At 29.9% G+C, this 15,201-nt stretch overlaps 4 protein-coding genes across 5 annotated transcripts; 2 read left to right on the top strand and 2 right to left on the bottom strand.

The window, feature by feature from the left end:
• Positions 1-4,829: 4,829 nt before the first annotated feature.
• On the bottom strand, positions 4,830-6,893 carry LOC113398011 (signal recognition particle receptor subunit beta). The gene is made up of 5 exons (XM_026636569.2): positions 6,640-6,893; positions 6,382-6,548; positions 6,156-6,295; positions 5,508-5,639; positions 4,830-5,058 (listed from the first exon to the last, which is right to left on the bottom strand). The coding sequence occupies exons 1-5, from the start codon at positions 6,746-6,748 to the stop codon at positions 4,848-4,850; spliced, it is 759 nt and encodes a 252-aa protein (XP_026492354.1). The 5' UTR covers positions 6,749-6,893; the 3' UTR covers positions 4,830-4,847.
• Positions 6,894-8,194: 1,301 nt separating this feature from the next.
• Positions 8,195-9,881, top strand: LOC113398012 (pyridoxine/pyridoxamine 5'-phosphate oxidase-like). Its single transcript, XM_064216831.1, has 5 exons — positions 8,195-8,482; positions 8,697-8,853; positions 8,992-9,091; positions 9,169-9,428; positions 9,562-9,881. Exons 1-5 carry the CDS (start codon positions 8,407-8,409, stop codon positions 9,725-9,727), a joined length of 759 nt encoding a protein of 252 aa, XP_064072901.1. The 5' UTR covers positions 8,195-8,406; the 3' UTR covers positions 9,728-9,881.
• Positions 9,867-11,175, bottom strand: LOC113398009 (histidine protein methyltransferase 1 homolog). The gene is made up of 4 exons (XM_026636567.2): positions 10,912-11,175; positions 10,607-10,834; positions 10,371-10,537; positions 9,867-10,260 (listed from the first exon to the last, which is right to left on the bottom strand). The coding sequence occupies exons 1-4, from the start codon at positions 10,964-10,966 to the stop codon at positions 9,868-9,870; spliced, it is 843 nt and encodes a 280-aa protein (XP_026492352.2). The 5' UTR covers positions 10,967-11,175; the 3' UTR covers position 9,867.
• A 1,075-nt stretch (positions 11,176-12,250) lies between these two features.
• LOC113398014 (proteasome activator complex subunit 3) lies at positions 12,251-14,539 on the top strand. Of its 2 annotated transcripts, none has more exons than XM_064216832.1 (5): positions 12,251-12,298; positions 12,876-13,013; positions 13,147-13,365; positions 13,489-13,704; positions 14,150-14,539. In XM_064216832.1, the coding sequence occupies exons 1-5, from the start codon at positions 12,266-12,268 to the stop codon at positions 14,291-14,293; spliced, it is 750 nt and encodes a 249-aa protein (XP_064072902.1). In that variant the 5' UTR covers positions 12,251-12,265; the 3' UTR covers positions 14,294-14,539. The 2 variants fall into 2 exon arrangements, with proteins under 2 accessions (XP_064072902.1, XP_026492357.1); XM_026636572.2 differs by lacking the exon at positions 12,251-12,298 and adding an exon at positions 12,373-12,536.
• The last annotated feature ends 662 nt before the right edge of the window (positions 14,540-15,201 follow it).

The following is a 15,201-nucleotide window of genomic DNA, read 5'->3' as shown; positions in this document are numbered from 1 at the left end:
CATTACGGCGCATCTTTCTTTATAGTTATGAGAAAATGTTTTTAGAAGAGGGTTGAGAGTTGAATTGTATCAAAGATTTTTAACACCTGGATTTATGATTGGGCGTATTAATAATTATTATTATTTCTCAAGTGTTGCGTCACCGCATATATATAATTACATTCATTCATATTATTCCTAAGTACTACAATACGGGATATTTACCATTTATAGGAAGTACTATTAGTAGGATAACTTATTCACTTTATCACTTATTCAAATTGACTTACTCTTATTATTTAAATATTGACTTAATAACTGTTTTCTATTCTATGTTGCGATATAAGACGCTAAATTAGCCTAATATTCAGAAACAAAAAATTTAACATACATACATATACTCTATTCGTACCATAAAAGAAAAAAGCCAAATAAACAAATTGACGCGATATCATTGGTTGAGAGCTTGATAATCTATGATATTCACTATGGATTTGCGAAAAAATAGAGTTTTAAACGTCGAGGAAACTGTTAGCGGAATTTTGGAAGTAAAATTAAAGTGGAAATAAGTAGTTACGTGTATTATAAACAAAGGTATACTAATCATAAACTCTTAGTAGCAGTATAGCAGAGCTATTAGCAAATCGCATGAAATACGTAAATCTAAGGTTTGTTTATCTTTTTCATACTTCCATTGGAATAGGAAATATAATAGAATTAGTAGACAATAGGTATAAGCAGAGTGAAACTACTAGTATTTCAGATTAGTAAAGACCGCCTTCGCCTCTCGGTGCGTCAGTTCTCAAAATGACGCTAACACAACTACTTATATAGTGATGTGTTACAAAATTTCCAAAAGCATCTGAGAATCAGATGTCACGTGAAAGTATCACAAAACCGCTAATATGCAATTTAAATCGCTTAAATGAAAATTAAATCAAATAAATAAAATAGATTATAAACTAGACTAGGTTAAATGGTGAATCACGTATGGCAACTTTTGCCAAAAATTTATATGGGTTAGATGTAGCTACTCTAAAAATGTTTTTTTTGGATGTCAATTAGGTTGACGGACTGGCAAATAGGCCACTTTGTCACCTCGACTACACACCACATAGATCACAATAGTCACCAACACCCATAGACAGTACTGTAAGAAATATTAATCCATCCCTAACTTTGTAAAGAGCAAAGGTGGCCCAGTGGTCAGAACACGTGCAACTTAACTAATGATTGCAGGTTCAAACTCAAGCAAGCACCACGGAATTCATGAACTTCATTTGTGTTTATAATTCATCTCGTACTCGGCGATGAATAAAAACATTGTAAGGAAACCTGCATGTGTTTAATTTCAAATAAATTCTGCCACATCTGTAACCCACATTGGAGCAGCATGGTGGAATTAGCTCTAAAACCTTCTTATCAGAGGGAGAAGAGGCGTTAGCCCAGCAGTGGGGCATTAACAAGCTGTTACTTACAAAGTAAATGAACCATCAACCTTGAGAACAAAGATGTTGTATCCCTTGTGCATGCGGTACTTACACCGAAATACTCTTCAAACCGAAACACGACAAAACTTAGTACTGCTGTTAGGGCTCACAGACGGACTTGGACCAGTCCTATCTATCACCAAGAACAATTCAGTTATAAAAGTAAGCAAATTAACTTATTTTTCCGAAGTCGTTACAACTAAGTACTACTCAGAAAACAATCAGCAACAAAGTTGTCATTATTATTTAGTTTATTATTCTCGAACTATTATAATACTTCTATACGTTTAGCAGAATATGCCATATATTTGAAACGTTAACGGAAAATAAATGAACGTACATCATCGAGCGTCTTTATTCTTATATAATTCGGAAGAATTATGACACATAATAATGATAACAGTTTTATGTAGCATAGTAAGAAAAAGAACGCCGGAGAAGTAAGGGTATCGTGTTTAATTTGTATTGCGAAAAGATTGAAATTCGTTCCATTAAAAATAGTCTTTTGAAATTATTGTTCACCTAATTTAACTGTAATATTAATTTATATTTTTTGTCTTATAATTATTATATTAGGTAGTTATTATCTTATTGATTTTTTAAGACAATATGTATGCACATAACCGGTTTAATTGTATATTAATGTCAAACTTGTCGTTCCCTTGAATGAGAATATGAGAGTGAAAGAATAGATATTACATCTGTGATTGCGGGCTCGCTTGTACAGTGTGCACTATAATATATGGCAGCCGTTGCCAAAATCGGTAAATTTTCTCAACGTTTGATTAAAAAGGTCTGGACAGGCAACTTTCTGTCCGTCAGCATGTAAACTTTTATTTCAAATAAATATGCAATTTATTGGCATAATATATATATCCAATGTCCGACCTAGTTTCATATCAATCGGGATCAAGTTTTTGCCTGAAAATGACATTTATTTCATACAAACGACACGATTTATCGAAAACTGTCTTTTCCCCTTAATCTCAAACAATTGCAGATATATGCATACGATTATTATGCATTACGATAATAGACTTAGATTAATATATGAAAGGTTAGAAGGTGGGATCTAACAAGACTTCGCCACAATTTATCGTCGGTTTCATACAAAAAAAGAAAGATTAGTTTTTTCTGTCCAAACTATAATGTTTAGGTAAAAAATGTATAGGACAACTATTATTTGGGTTAATGTTCGTTATTGATTAGCATAAAGAAAAAACGAATAAAACAAACTTGGACCATAAGTCCCTCAGATCACGGTTCCGGCCCACTGCGGCGTGCCGCCGGTGGCGCTGAGCGCCTTCTAATGCGACACCTCCAAAAATGCATCGATCGCGGCACCGGTGCTCTCAAGGACCTTGCGCCCGTGTTAGGGCCGAAGCCGCGCGCGCGGTAGCAAAGCAAGGCGCGCCACCACAAGCTGCGTCTTTAAGTATCTACTGTACACAATAACTTTTTCGCCATACTTGTACGAAATGTTCTCTTTTCCGCCAACTCCCGTATGGAGTAACTTAAATTTTTCACACAAGTATGACGAAAAATACAATTCAACCCTAAGGAGGGTAATTAGACCATGTCAAACCACGTACTTACATCCGGTCTATTTTCCTTCCCTAGGCACTCCTAGTATACTATTATTTCAACGTGAAATCAGTCTTAAAACGGATAATTACGCATTATATTGGCGTAGTGTTGCATCGCTACCAACGACGCGTGCCGGCACATGTTTTGATTCGTTTGAAACCACGCCGATTGGTAACTCGGATGTATTAGAATAATATAAAAATCTAATTCAAATTGCTAGTGACGTTGCGGCGGTCATTTTCAAAGGCTTTTAGTACGCGTGTATTAAATTTTGTTTTACCGCTACACTGTAGTTTTGGGAAAAAAGCCTTGATGCAATGAATTAAGTATTATCTTTGAGTAAACATGTAAATAAATCGGTTTTTATTATGATAAAAATTACATAAAAGGTATCATTTTGTTATTTACTTACAGAGTTATTACATAGAGAGTATTGCGACATGCATCGGGGTCAGAGGTCATCAAAAACAGCTAGCGAAATCAATGAAAAAAAATAACAATGAGTGATAGTGATATCGAAGTTAAACACCTAGGTATACCTATCTCGAATTTTCATTTGTTTATCCTAGTGCAGTGCGCAACAAACAACGCAACGAGTTTAATCAGTACGGAACTACAACGCAGTATTCACATTTAGAAGATTCGTAGACGTCATCAAACCGAAAAGAAAACGCCAAATAACGCTTTTTTTATAGTTTATCGTCATGGTTGAGTCACTCTTCTAAGCGGAAGACATTTTCAAAGAACATTAATGTGAATCAATAGAATACCTTGAGAATTAGATACGGGTCGAAACAAGGCCTTAGATTAGATCAGAAACCTAAACATGGCATATTTAAATATAATTGTGTAATGTAGTACATAGTAATAATGCTACACTGTTGTGGTATTAAAAAATGAGGCGGTCATTGCAAACATTCCAACTTGATTAAATTCAACGATACAGTTGCTCAATAAAGATTTTTTTTAATAGCCAAAAACAATAGAAGAAATACCGAATCAAGTTAAATAACTTCATCTCATGTAGTTAAAGTTCGTTCATTAAGACCTATAAGAAAGAAATTATACGACAGATTTTTAATTATAAATTCCATTAATAGTAAAAGGCTTATTTTAATACATCGGGCGGTATTCCGTACGTTTTAAAAACAGTATGTGCGGTCGCTCTAAATTAAAAGTTAGACAGGCTAAGTTTATATTTTATTGTTAATAAGCATTTTTATGAAATGAGAGTTGTACGCTCAAACTTGCTATACTTTTGTATAAGCCTGCAAGTAGATTTATGTCTGGTCAGTTGTTTGTATTAGGTACTTGATATAGATACTAACAAATCAAATGTTGAAATATTTATTCTTTTAGAATACTCACCTAACCCAATAGATAAAGCATTTTGATTTTATTTCATTCCCGCTTACCAAATTTGGCGAAATTAAATTTAAAGTACTTTTTTATGACATTTAGTACTGCTACTAATTAATTACCGACACGAAAACTAAAATGTATAGAAAAATTTTGTACCACTTTCAATCCTTATACCATCCGTGATCATACATATAGCAACTATTTACTACATAATGTGTGTGATATAAAATATATGAAAAAATAAAAAAACATGCTTTCATTTTTTTATTAAAAAAATACTTCATGCATAAATATATGTAAATGCAGAATTTTAACAATTTAGTCTTAAAATTATCATCTCATGTCAAATACATGTTAAGTCTTTAAGCATTAAAGGAAAATGAGAACATAGGAGAGAATGAATACAAAAAATTTTGTTCAAAAAAATTTCTAAAGTTTAGAAATCCAATCTTGCAAAGCTTTTATGTCAGTTGGATTGTCATCATCCCCAATGTTGGCCGAACATTCTATGATCTCCACTTTGCAGCTCAGATGCGAAAATTCAAAATCTTTTCCTAACTTCCCGAGATAAGTAGAGTTGCTTGATTGTGATGGATCGACAGATTGCAGCTGACTGGACTTGGTGATCCGCACAAGGTTACTAGAAAAATTTAATTTACACTATCATTATGGAAACTAATTTATTAAGGGAATTGTACATAATACTTGTAGATATAGTAGATATTAGTGCTCATTTGAGTAGTTACTGCTCACTAGTAATTCTAGAGTCAAGAACAGCATTATTTGGACATTAAATTCTTTATGAAGACAAAGTAATAATATTTTTAAAACTCAACAGAGTATAATTCTCCTAGCAATGACAAATTTGTATCTTCATATGGGATATGGGGGGTTTACATAGGCTATATCCACTCCTAGCAGATCCTTAATTACCTAGCACTTGTTTTGAACAATTAAAATTATACAGGCATTTTAAAACTTGTTGTTTTTTGCTAAATGGTATATTCACCATCATATCACTTTTTCATTCATTACAAGACTCATAGAGCATTTATCTTTATTTATATAATTTAATCATAATTTCCTTACATTTCTTTTTCAAGCAATCCCTTGATGACTTGACTGCCCTTTGCCATTGGTTGGTCTTGTTTGTTGCACAGAATTAGCAATGGAGGGCAGTTACTCTGTATGACAGGATCCAATAATATTGTATATAAATATCTGAAAAAATGCATTATAATTAAGGATTAAGTATGTATTTGATTACGAATAATTAAAAATTCAAAAATTAAAATTGCATTAATATATATTTACAAATTATTTGTAGTTCTTACATAATATGAAGCAAATTGTTCATAAAAGTCTATAATGTAACAAAGTTAACATATCATAATAAACTTCATACTATAACATGGAATATTATAATTGCTTTAAAAATTTAACAATTATTTATATTTTGTTTAAATGACACCTTATTAGTATTTCATTATATATATATACTTAAATTGCGATAAAATTTCCACTAAATATTTAAATCACATTTAAAATTATTCATACAAAAGTAACCTGTAGGTTTATGTGTTACATTATCATAACAAATCTACAGATACAATTAAATATATTGAAAGTCAACATAATTAACCTAAAACTTGAAATTATTTGATATACATTAAAATTAATTTTTACAAGGAAGAATAAGAAGACTTGAGAAACAGCTAGTAATGTGTAGAAACTTACTCTGCAACATCTCTTATTTCCTTTTGAATAGTGACTGAGTCCACAACATACACAATAGCCTTGGCACTATTCTTGTACTGATCAAAGAACTTATTCCTTAGCCGTTCTTGACCAGGCAAATCTATAATTCTTAATGTTTTCTACAAAAAATAAACATTAAATTATTAAGACATTTAATTAAATGACTGTTACGTTATGTATGTAATAATATAATTATCAAACTTACATTAGATGTTATGTAGTCCTCAATATTTTCTTTCATGGATGTGAAAGTTTGTCTATACTGTGAGTATATCAACCTGACGAACAAAAGCGTCTTGCCGGCATCGGATAGCCCAGTAAGTAGAACAGAACGGCGCAAATGTCTACGTCGCGAAAAACACCACCAAAATACTGAAACATATAAACATAGAAGCATTTTTATGAATATTATGAATTATATATAGTAGAATTAATGAAGATAGTAAATAATGAAAAAACTTACGGAAAGTGAATAAAAGCACGATCAAACTTAATAAGGTTATGTACCGAGGATCATTTAACACCGGTTCAGTGTGAATTTTTTCTTTTATTACTTCAGATTCAGTCTCCATTGTGCTTGCAAAATAGTTTTCTAGATATTAAAGCCAAAATTTCAATTTAATATTGTTTCACACAATACAATATAAGTAGTAGGTACTAGGTACACAAAAACCGAAATGCTTTGAAGTTTAAAGTTTTGACATATCACGCGACGTTAAGACACGGTGACAATGATATTTGGCATTTGGTACGATGATTCGCAAGTGATAGTGGGGTACTTACAAAATAGAAATAAACATTGTTTATTTCTATTACCATATAAACATAAACATAATGTTTATTAAACATAATAATATATGGTTGCTATAGGAGCGTTCATAATATGTTAATGCTCAAGTCCCTAGTAAAATTGAACAAAGATTACTTTATTGTTGATTTCTTAATGCATAAATTATGTATAAATATGTATGTATCCTATCTATATTGATATAAATTTGTCTTAATAAATAATTAAGTTATAAAGTACAAAGTTGTCCCATGAATATTTATTTTTATTTTTCTCAGTTTACTTTTCACTAGATTATTTTATCTTTTTGGCTAAAGTATTAGTGATTTCGCAACGTAATTTTTCGATTATTCATTCCATTTTTTATAATCAGACTTCGACTAGAATATAAATTATATTTATATATGAAGGTTACATTTTTTTTAAAACCGTTTAATAATTCATGACGAAAAATTAATCTTAATTTGCAGTTTTTTAAAAGTGCTCATAAGGTAACGAATTAACCGATTACCTTGTCGATGTTTACCGAATTATGTATATGAACATAGGGTTACTTTATTTGTCATACTGGCTCTATTGGCAGAACTGCATTACTTATTGTTATTATTATACGTCTATGAGATTGTATTAATACTACAGTTTAATAAATAGACTAATTTGAAATTAGCACCTTTTGAAATCTTACTCTATCGGATATTTAAGAATTCTTCAAATGACATCCTTACTTTATTTCATGAATTTATGAGCTGTCAATAAAATCCTATAAAATCATGCTTTAATCACATACCGACACTGATAACAACAAATAAATATGTATTAAATATCAATACAAAAAAGCAACACAATAGTGAGTTCTAATTAGTAATTAGGTAGTTTGCCTAGGTATCTTACCTTACTTATGTTAAAATAGTTTTTTTTTTAAATCGAATGTCTTACTATTGTATATTTGTTAGTCTACAAAATAAACGAAAGTTATCATCGCAAAAAGTAAAAGTAGCAGTAGTAAAAGTAGCAGACTTTATTGTCACTTATAAGTTATGATATAAGTAATAAATATCGACAATTCGATAGTCGGTGCCTGTTGCCATGCAACACTAGAGTCTATAATGTAAATGTGTTATAAATTACTTCATCAAATAATGGTGATTGTATTGTATACTCTGTCATCAACTACAAAGAAGTTTGATAAGAAATAAGAATTAGTTTTATTAATGTTAACTGATAAGGTGCAAAATATGTAGCAATCATTATACTATTTGATAATACTTTACGTTAAAATTAGAAAATAACTGTTTTGATTTATTTTTAATTGAAATAACTGAAACTATTCAAGATTAAGTGATTAAAAGATATTGCTAGAAAATCTTAGACTTACTTTGAGCATTGTGCATTGATACCTTAAGTATATAAAAGTTATAAAATCATTAGCAAAGCGGAAGACGTATGGGAACTAAGTACATACAATTTTGCTGCAATAGAAAACTACTTACTGTACGCAAAATGAGTATCGACATTGGTGGTTCGTTTCAATCATATTTTTAAGAATTTATAATAATTTTTTTAGTGAATTTAAGCAAACTTAATCGTTGCAAAAACAAAAAAAAAATTTGCGTAATAATATTGAACTTTCATCACGAATAATAGAATATATTACTAAACAAATAAATCTACTGATATTATAATTTTTGTCATCAGTATTTTAATTTATATATTGAGTACTCATTGTTTTTTAGGCATGAGGATTAGATATAAGGATAGAGAAGAAACATTTTTAGAAAAACATCTAGTGTCAAAAGAACCGTTTGGTCAATTTAAGGCATGGTTTGAAGAGGCTTGTTCGAGAAAAGAGATCTTGGAACCTAATGCTATGTGTCTTGCAACTGCCACAAAGTAATTTGTCTAAATTTTGTTTTTAACACCTTATTTTAGTTTTGGTATATAATTATTTTTACATTCATATGTAAATTTGAAGATACACATATTTTTAACTTTTAATAATTTTATATTAATATGGATTTCTAATTTTAGAGATGGTCAACCTTCAGCCAGGTTTGTATTATGCAAAGGGTATGGAAAAGATGGTTTCAAATTTTTCACTAATTATGGAAGTAGAAAAGCCAAAGAATTGGTATGTCTATTACTATTTCAAAATGTATGTAGTAGTAATTTCATGAATTCAAGATTATTTTATTTGTTCATTGTTAGGAAGAAAACCCCAATGTTGCAGCAACATTTTACTGGGAAATACTTAACAGATCAGTAAGGATTGAAGGACATATTGAAAAACTTTCTGAAGAAGAATCAATCAAATATTTCCATTCCCGACCAGTTCCAAGTCAGATTGCAGCTTGTACTAGCTATCAGAGCACTCCTATTGAATCACGAAATGTGCTTTGTGAGAGGGAAAAGGTTTTAGAAGCAGAATATATGATACCTGAAAAGCAGATTCCTAAACCTGCATTTTGGTATGGCATTTATGTATTAGTAAATTTATACCTTTAAGATAATTTTTGTATCTATTAGAATTACATTAGATAAATTGCCAAACTTATATTGATTTTATACTGTAAACTTATTTAAAATTTCTTTTACTTTTAGGGGTGGATATCTAATACGACCAAGAGCAGTAGAATTTTGGCAAGGTCAAAGAGATAGACTCCATGATAGGATTAAGTTTAGAAAGCCTAAAGTAGGGGAGGTTCCCGATGAAAAGCTTCTACATCAAGGTGAAGATGGATGGGTATTCGAAAGACTATCTCCTTAATCTGTACTACATAAATATTTATAAATGAACAAAAATAACACTTATTTATGTCTCGGGTCTTCCATTTCATATTAGTAAATTATGTATATTTTATAATGATTATTGGTAATGGTTTATAAACAATAATTTCAAGAAACAATTTATGACTTTTTTATTTTTAAAATTTCTCTTTGTATTCCATTACTTGTTTTCCATACAATTTCGCTCTTAAAGCAAGTATCTTTAATGGCTGTTTCGAATTGTCGCATGCCACCTCCAACTCCAAAGTAATATGTTTTAGCAGCTATAAAAATTATTCCTTCATCTTTTAACCTGTGTTGGAATAAAGCAATAAGCTTATCATAATTTTTAACATTATACAATGTCTCTGATGTAAGTATTATATCAAATTTTTCTGATTCTTCAAGAAGTTGGTCAAACGACACCCAGTCGCCAGAGTAAAATTTACTGCTTTTAGTTTCTTGATCTATTTGCTCTTCTTCCATGTTTAATAAAACATTTGGTATAGTAGAATATTCAATTATTTCTTTATTCTGTAAATAAGGGGTTGGTTTTTCAAATATATTTTTCTTTTTTTTTTTCCAGGTTTTTAATTTTACTGTAAAATATATATATTTTGCATTATACATATACATTTACTTACATAATCTTGAAAAGTCACGAGAGCTCCTTTTACTAAGGCATATATTCCCAATATACCAGCACCACAACCTAAGTCCAACACTTTTTTATTTTTAAATTCAATGGTTTCTTTATTTTCTTCTAAATAATCAACTAAATCATAAGTACACTCCCAAATCTTTAGGCCTCCTGCAATTTATTTGTAAGATGTAGAATTTAACAAACTAGTCACATAATCTAAAATAATTAATTTGTCACCTTCATATTTGCCAGTGATAAGGTCACTATGTTCTTTTTCAGCTAGATCAAGGGCATTCTTCACACCATTTTCTTTCATAAACGTCAACATATTGCTAATCAGGACATGTCCTATTTCCACATCTCCGCATATGAACATTTTAGCCTGAGTGACTAAATCTTTAAGATCCTTTAATTGATTATTTGGAACAATTTCTTCACTACCAAACCATTCAATTTCTTCATCATCTTGAAAGAGAATGTTAATTTATTTTTTATTTTGTTTCGGTGGAATAATTTAACCTCATACAAGATATCGTTAATACCTTTGTCTTGGGACCCATCTGAAACACCGGTGAAATTAAATTTGAAAGAAGTCATTCTTGAAACAATGAATCAAACTTTATTAAAGGTTCTTAATTAATCTATTTTCTGTTATGATTTGTATCCACGTTTGGATCACTTTAAGAGCAGGAGTTGGTTGAAATAAAGTGTCGTGTATGGTAGAAGTTTGATCTGCGATCACCACAATATCGCTCGCATTAAGAGACAATGTTTTTTTCAAAATTATTATAACCTATAAAAGCGGAATAATGGTAAATAGAAAGTAGTCACGTTAGAGCAGGATATGTTTTTAATTTTGACATGGGTGCAACACTACTCAATACGTCATTTATGTCAAAACGTTTAATAAATTTGTCAAAAAGTCCAATACTACAATCAGTACGTTTTAATGTTATGACTGATAAGAATTAACTTAAATAGTTTTTAACTTTTAATAAATATTACGTCTGTCAATCTGACTGTAAGGACAATTAGGAGGAACCAATCTACGTAGGCTTGTCAGTCTTCCCCTAGACACATTTTTATGAAATCTTAATGCGAAGTCAGTGCACTCCAGTTGCTGGTTGCCTTATAAAATGAAATGATGAAAACCAAATATTAGGTGACGTGAAAGTATTTCTTAGAAAGGGGATATTGTTTTGTGACTAGCACTAAGGAAAGTAAGGGACTTGGGGATAGCGGAACACTTTCCCCTTCTTTTGTTAGCTATTAAAATTTACCCTTCATGCTAGTTGAGCACAATATATGCTAACAACTACCAAGATACTTATTTTCAAATTGATTGATTAAAACGCAGTAGATAGTGTAAAGGTTTACAGATTTACCACTATATAGTCTGAAATATAATTAAATACAATTTCATTTTAATTTTTAGCATGTGAAGTCTGATATTCAGCTTATTTTACGGTAAAAAAGCCGTATTATATTGTCATTTGTCTGAACAAAACTGAGTGTAATTTTTCTGTCTGATTCTTATCTTTAAGTTAGTAGAATTAATGTACTAATTGAAAAATATATATATATATATATATATATATATAATATGTATATATTTGTATATACATATATATATATTGATAGTGTATAACTGTCCTTTAAGACATCAACTATTTTATTTAAAATTTAATATAGCTCAAAGTGCTATGCTAAAAAAAATTAAATAATAATTTTTACAAATAAATATAAATTATATATATATCATTGTTATCTTAATGCACGTTTTATAAAAAAAAATAAGTTAAAATATAAACTCTCGAAAGCCATTCATTCGGAAAAAAAATTAAAAAGTATGTGTAACATTTTGTTGTCAATTCATTAATAATAAGCGATTAAATAATGGAGATAAATTGTTATGAAAACACAAATGTGGTAGGAATATTTATTTTACATTAATAATAAATGTATTATGCACAAATATTACAATAATTATTGAGATTGGACAAGTGAACGCACCCAATTATTCCAGCTATTCATTCATTCAAGCACACGAGTCAAACTAAAGAGTCAAAAGTTGTGCGGTTTCAACTGTGTAATTTCTATTACAGAATATTTATACTTGTAAAACGAATAATAGTATTAATAAACAATGACAGACGTTGCGAAGAAGGTAATGATAAAACTATATAATTCAGTGGTCATCCATTTATAAAGTTTGAGCAATATGTTTGTATCATCCATTGTGCTTTTTATGCAACATGCTTATTTGCAACAATGTCTAAAGATTATTTAAAAGACAGTCATTTAGGTGTGTGTCCGTAAATTGGTGTCTTACTTTAGAGTAGTTTTTGGGAAGTAAAGTCAACATAACCTCCTCGATGTTAGTGCGGCCATGGGGGTCTGTGATATTATTCATGGCATTCATTTATAATTTTATAATACCCATACGTCCGCTATTTAGACTTGTTATATATTAAATAAATATTAAATAAATAATATTTCATTTCAGGTTCAAGACTATAAAGATTCACTCAAACAAAAGGCAGAGCACCTAATTATAAAAGGATTTCCAGAAAAGATAGTAAAGTTGAATGAACTTCTAGAAACGTCAAATTTTCAAAATCGAGATCTTTCAGATGTTCATCAGGTAAACAATATTTAATTTATAGAATATCTACTTTATATGTAAACAAAAAGTACTTTTTTTTTTTAAATAATGGAATAATATTTGAATTTTAGTATTGTTTTGTTAAACATACAACTTTAATACTTTATTGCAGGACTTAAACATTCCAGTGCCTCCTCCAGCTCAGTCTGTGAATGAGCCAAATGCTAAAAGGCAGCGTATAGACTCATCTGAGGTATCAAGTAATTCAACTATTGAAGGCACTAGAGTGTATGCACTGCCTAATGGAACAGTACCATGTAATAAGCCTCTTAGTGATCTAATACATCTTGTCAAACCTCATATTAGAGAACTTGTTGAAGACTCAAACTTAGTAAGTATTAGTTTGATTATATATTATAGTTCTTTTGTGACATTAGTTAAGATTAAATTATTTATTACTTGAATATTGTTCATATTATAAATTTTATTTTAATATACATTCTTTGCATTTCAGCTTAAAATGTGGATTTCATTTATGATTCCAAAAATAGAGGATGGAAATAACTTTGGTGTGTCAATACAAGAAGATACTCTTGCTGAGATACAATCTGTGGAATCGGAAGCTGCAGCTTTCTTTGACCAAATTTCACGGTACTTTATTTCACGAGCAAAGATAGTATCCAAGGTTGCAAAATATCCACATATTGATGACTACAGAAGAGCTGTTAGAGTAAGTTTAATTTGTATAAATAAAGAGAAGATATTTATGTTTGGTTGCCTAATTGTACAAAATACTAAAACAATATACTTAAAATTTATACCACAAGATGCTGTAAGTTTAGTGTTCAGGTGTGTATCATAGGCTGTTGCTATTATGGCATTATGAAAGTCCCATCTTAGTAGATCCTGTAGACTTATCATATATTCTAACACCAAATAGCAATACTGAGTACTATTATATTCTCGATTCAAGGGTAATTAGCCTGTGTAATTACCAGCATAAGGGATGTAACATCTTAGTACGTAATGTTTATGGCATGTTGACAGCGTAGGGGCTAATATTACTTACAGAGCATGTGTAGAAGGGGGTTAGTTCCACTTGCCTTAGGTGGCGCATTTGACTACCTATTTAAAAAATGCTATAATTTAATTATATATTTTTGTCTCTGTTTCAGGAACTAGACGAGAAGGAGTATTTGTCTCTTTGGCTTGTTATGTGTGAGATTCGCAACCGCTATTGTTCTTTACATGACATTGTCATTAAGAATCTAGAAAAAATTAAAAAGCCACGCTCGTCTAATGCAGACTCATTATATTAGGTCTTAACTTTAATCTCAACTAGTAATCTTAGGTGCAAGGATACCTTGTGAATTTTAAGGGTAACTACCGAAAATTTATCTCGTTTTTTATTCACTAGGTATATCACTGTATATATTTAATTGACAGTATTTAAACACATAGGTGATTAGGTGCAAACTAATGTGCTATACTATAGCACGTAATAACTGTTTAAAATAGACACAATACTTAGCTAACTTTCTCTAATGTTAGCAATCACAACACAATTTTTTTTTTAAATCACTAGTGAGTAAAAAATAGATATTTGTCATATTGTGGTTTTGTAGCAAGAATTGTTTGTATTATATGGTGAGACTGAACTAACACATTTTAATATTTCTTATATAAAATGTCATATACAAATTGGTGTCATAATTGTTTATAATTAAAATTTTATATGGATGAATTTACTTTTAATGTTCTAGCAAGAGTTGATGCAATAATTTTGTTTTTTGCACATTTGGTCGCCGCATACATAACTGAAATTGCAAAGCAACAAAATTATTATGAATTGATTGCTAATAATGAATGAATGCAGAATGTTAAAAAAACAATGATATGATCTGACTCTTTAATAATTTTAAATTATTAAATGATGTTTGAATAAAAACGAATTAGCAACTGTTCTATACAAAGTTTAAAGCTTAAGCATATATTATTCTGTAATGTGTAAAATCAGAAGAATGTAGAGAGCTTAAAAATATTCCATGATTTTTTTTAATAGTATCTTGCTATAAAACTTCAATATGATTTCTTGTTCAACCATCGAGTGATCCCAAATTTTATTCTTTATGAGACATTAGTTTAAGTGCATAATGTTGTATTTACACTATTAAAATAATCCATTTAAACTGATAAGCTAATTTTAATTTATTGTACCACTGTTTCG

This window comes from Vanessa tameamea, chromosome 13, assembly GCF_037043105.1.
Source record: "Vanessa tameamea isolate UH-Manoa-2023 chromosome 13, ilVanTame1 primary haplotype, whole genome shotgun sequence".
Lineage (NCBI taxonomy): Eukaryota > Metazoa > Arthropoda > Insecta > Lepidoptera > Nymphalidae > Vanessa > Vanessa tameamea.
The sequence above is the reverse complement of the archived record's forward strand: the minus strand, read 5'-3'. Positions and strand labels throughout refer to the sequence as shown.